The 3,203-nt window shown below is 46.0% G+C and overlaps 1 protein-coding gene across 1 annotated transcript; it reads left to right on the plus strand.

Moving 5' to 3' along the window:
- Positions 1-341: 341 nt before the first annotated feature.
- On the plus strand, positions 342-2,872 carry LOC148038677 (protein-tyrosine-phosphatase MKP1-like). Its single transcript, XM_087674276.1, has one exon. The coding sequence runs from the start codon at positions 633-635 to the stop codon at positions 2,172-2,174; it is 1,542 nt and encodes a 513-aa protein (XP_087530402.1). The 5' UTR covers positions 342-632; the 3' UTR covers positions 2,175-2,872.
- The last annotated feature ends 331 nt before the right edge of the window (positions 2,873-3,203 follow it).

Genomic DNA, 3,203 nt, shown 5'->3' on the forward strand with positions numbered 1-3,203 from the left:
GTAGAGGTTTAAACATTGTTGCTTGCATGCTACACTTTTTGTTCAAGAGGCTTGTCTTGTTTATGAGTTGGGCATGGATATGAGGAGTGGGTGGGTGTGATTCCTTGCATGCATGTGTCGGCCACCGTAAAAACACAGGCATGATCGTATGTTAACAGTGACATGAGGATTCTTTGTTTCGTGCAATGCCAATGTTCATTTGGGGCAATGTGTAATTAACTAGTCTAAGAGCCTCAAGTGCAGGGCGCAGCGGCAGATGCATGTGAATCGGCCCTGGAGGACGTTGAGGGCCCTAGGCAAGGGACCTTATTGAGGCTTTAAGGTTTCAACCGCAAAACCGCAAAATTGGCATATTGGCCTTGTCAAATGATGAAGGGAGCAAGAACGCCTACAACAAGAAGAAGGTATTAGACAAATGGAGGAGGAGAAGAGGATTCCTTGCACTCAACTTCCCGGGATTGGGAACTGTTCTCTCGGGACAACCCGCAGATTGCCCTGCCCTGCCTCCCCCCAGTCATCAACCATCACCATCACCATCGTCACCATCATCGTCCTTCCCTCTGCACAATTTCACGAATTGCCTCGGCAATCTCACAGGTTTTCTTCCGCACATGTAACAAGCCGCCCCGGCCATGGCACAAGAGGACTCCCCTGGTAATCGCAGTTCAAGCCGAAGTGACCACCAGCAACCCTCACAGGTCTGTCCTTCTTCCTCTCCTTCTCCTTCTTCTTCTTCTTCTTCTTCGGCTTTTTGCTCTTCATCTTTTGCTCTCTCACCTTCCCCGCCAGCAGGAGTAGTAGGGCCTCGCCATAAACCTTGCCATGGCTCCCACGATGATTCGCCTGGCCGTCTCCGCCTTCAGCACCGCAGATCGACCTCCTGGGGTGGTTCCGGTACGGTTCCGCCTCCCAGCTCAAACCCTAGCACTGTTGCGTCCACGGCCAGAAAACCCCCGGACCCTGGTAAACAGCATGTTATACGGCTCGAGAATTCGGATTCATGTAGTGATGCCATGCTGCCGGATGGCCTCCCGCCCTTGCACTCGCTGTCTGTGTCACAGAAGCGTACTTCAGATCGCAACAAATTAATCAACAAAATCAGGAACGGAACAGACATGCGACTTGATTTGGAAGCGGTTGAAAGGTGTGGCCGGGACATGGATGGCGATTTTGAGCTTCGTCAGCGCAAAGAGCGCATGGCTGAGTGTGAGAAGGAATGCTCTTGCATCCTATCTTATCTTTTCGTAGGTGGAAGATCTGTGGCCCAGAATCTTGCAACACTCCGGAACTGCCGAATCACTCACATCATCAACTGTGTAGGGTTTGTCTGCCCCGAGTATTTCCCTCTTGAATTTGAGTACAAAACATTATGGCTTCATGATAGCCCCAACGAAGACCTGTGCTGCATTCTTTATGATGTGTTTGATTACATTGAGAACGTAAGGGAACAATCCGGAGGCAGGGTTTTTGTGCATTGCTGTCAAGGTGTATCACGCTCTGCTGCTCTGGCTATAGCATACATTATGTGGCGGAAGCACGAGACTTTTGAGGATGCTTTCCATGAGGTGAAACTGAAGCGCAATGTGGTGAGTCCCAATATGGGATTTGCAGCTCAGCTGATGCAATGGCAAAGTAAAATTTTAAATCCTCCTGACAGGCATGCTCTTAACATCTATCGCATCACTCCTCACTGTGCCCATGACCCACTTTATTTGGTTCCCAAGATGGTAATCAAACCTCAATTGCAGGCTTTGGATTCAAGAGGAGCTTTTGTAATTCATCTATTGAATCGGCTGTACTTGTGGAAAGGCAGGCAGTGTGACAGACAAATGGTTAAGGCAGCTGATCGGGTAGGATTCCAGCTGATTCGCTATGAACATGCACAGGGACCACTTGAACTTGTGCATGAAGGCAAGGAGCCTAGCCAGCTCTTGGAGATGCTAAAGAAACTGCACCAGTCTATTGCTGGGGATGCTATTAAGGAAAAGGAGGTCAAGCTTGATAAACAGAACAAGCAGTATGACTCGGATTATGAGTTGTACAGGAAGGCAAAGGTTGGGGGATATGTACCTCCACTGCTAGGCTCTGGTGTTATAATTCATATACCTGCAAGAGATGAGAAATGGAAAATGGGGGTTTTGAACAGTCCCAGACAATTGAGTGGTAAAATTTGAACCACTCCTATGTAAGATTAATTTGTGAACTAATTTGTGGGTTTTAGAGCGCTAAGCAATTGCTTTGCTATTCTTGTAAGCATTTTGTGTTGGTTTCCTTTGAAACTGGGGCCAAGCCACACAATAACGCTGTTCAGTGACTTACCATTCACTAGAGATTGTACACAATTGTATTGAACACTGGGCTACCCTTGCTGATGCAAGCAAAACTGCAGGAGACTTCATCAGATTGTGTCAAGCCTGATGCAGTGTTCAAGCTAGTAGTTCCACTTGAATCTGCTTGCTTAAATAACAGATAGAAGCTCGGTCTTTCCTGGTGGGCACCATTTTTGAGGAACTCAAAACAGTAGACCGATGTTCTGTTTGTTACAGTGTTCAAGCTAGTAGTTCCACTTGAATCTGCTTGCTTAAATAACAGATAGAAGCTCGGTCTTTCCTGGTGGGCACCATTTTTGAGGAACTCAAAACAGTAGACCGATGTTCTGTTTGTTATGCCTATGGGCTCTTGGTGCACCAACAAAAGGTAGGGACGGCTAAATTCTTCTGAGGTGAAGAGTGATATAGGTTTAGGATTGACCTGGTTATGTGTCACGAGTTAGTCTTCTCTACAATTTACTGCACTGATTCAGTTTCATCTCTTAAAATGAAATGACAAATGTAACATCATTTGTTCTGTTCACAAACTACAGTTATTATCCAGTATGGCAATGGAGTGAGGGCAGTGTACTTGTGTGAGTAGTATCACACGATTCCAATCGTTTAACTTGTCAGCTGCCTAAAACCAGATTGAATGCTGTACTCATTCATGCTACTTACATTAGAACCTTTGTGGTACAAAGGTCTGTGTTGGTGAATTTTGTAATTGTTACACCTAGTCCAGTTATTTGTAGGGGGGATACTAGAATACTGCACAGTTCAGACTTTAAGCAAATTATGTAGATGCAAGGGCCTCACATAGGTATGATGTATGGCTTAGCTTGGTGGAGCATATGATATCCTGTAGTAAATTAGATATTAGATATTGAGTGA

This window comes from Lygodium microphyllum, chromosome 3 (assembly GCF_053477565.2).
Source record: "Lygodium microphyllum isolate KBCC chromosome 3, Lygodium_microphyllum_v1.1.10, whole genome shotgun sequence".
In the NCBI taxonomy this organism is placed as follows: domain Eukaryota; kingdom Viridiplantae; phylum Streptophyta; class Polypodiopsida; order Schizaeales; family Lygodiaceae; genus Lygodium; species Lygodium microphyllum.

Excerpts from the sequence above, each read along its gene's own strand:
- LOC148038677 (XM_087674276.1), top strand. The coding sequence starts at position 633 with ATGGCACAAGAGGACTCCCCTGGTAATCGCAGTTCAAGCCGAAGTGAC.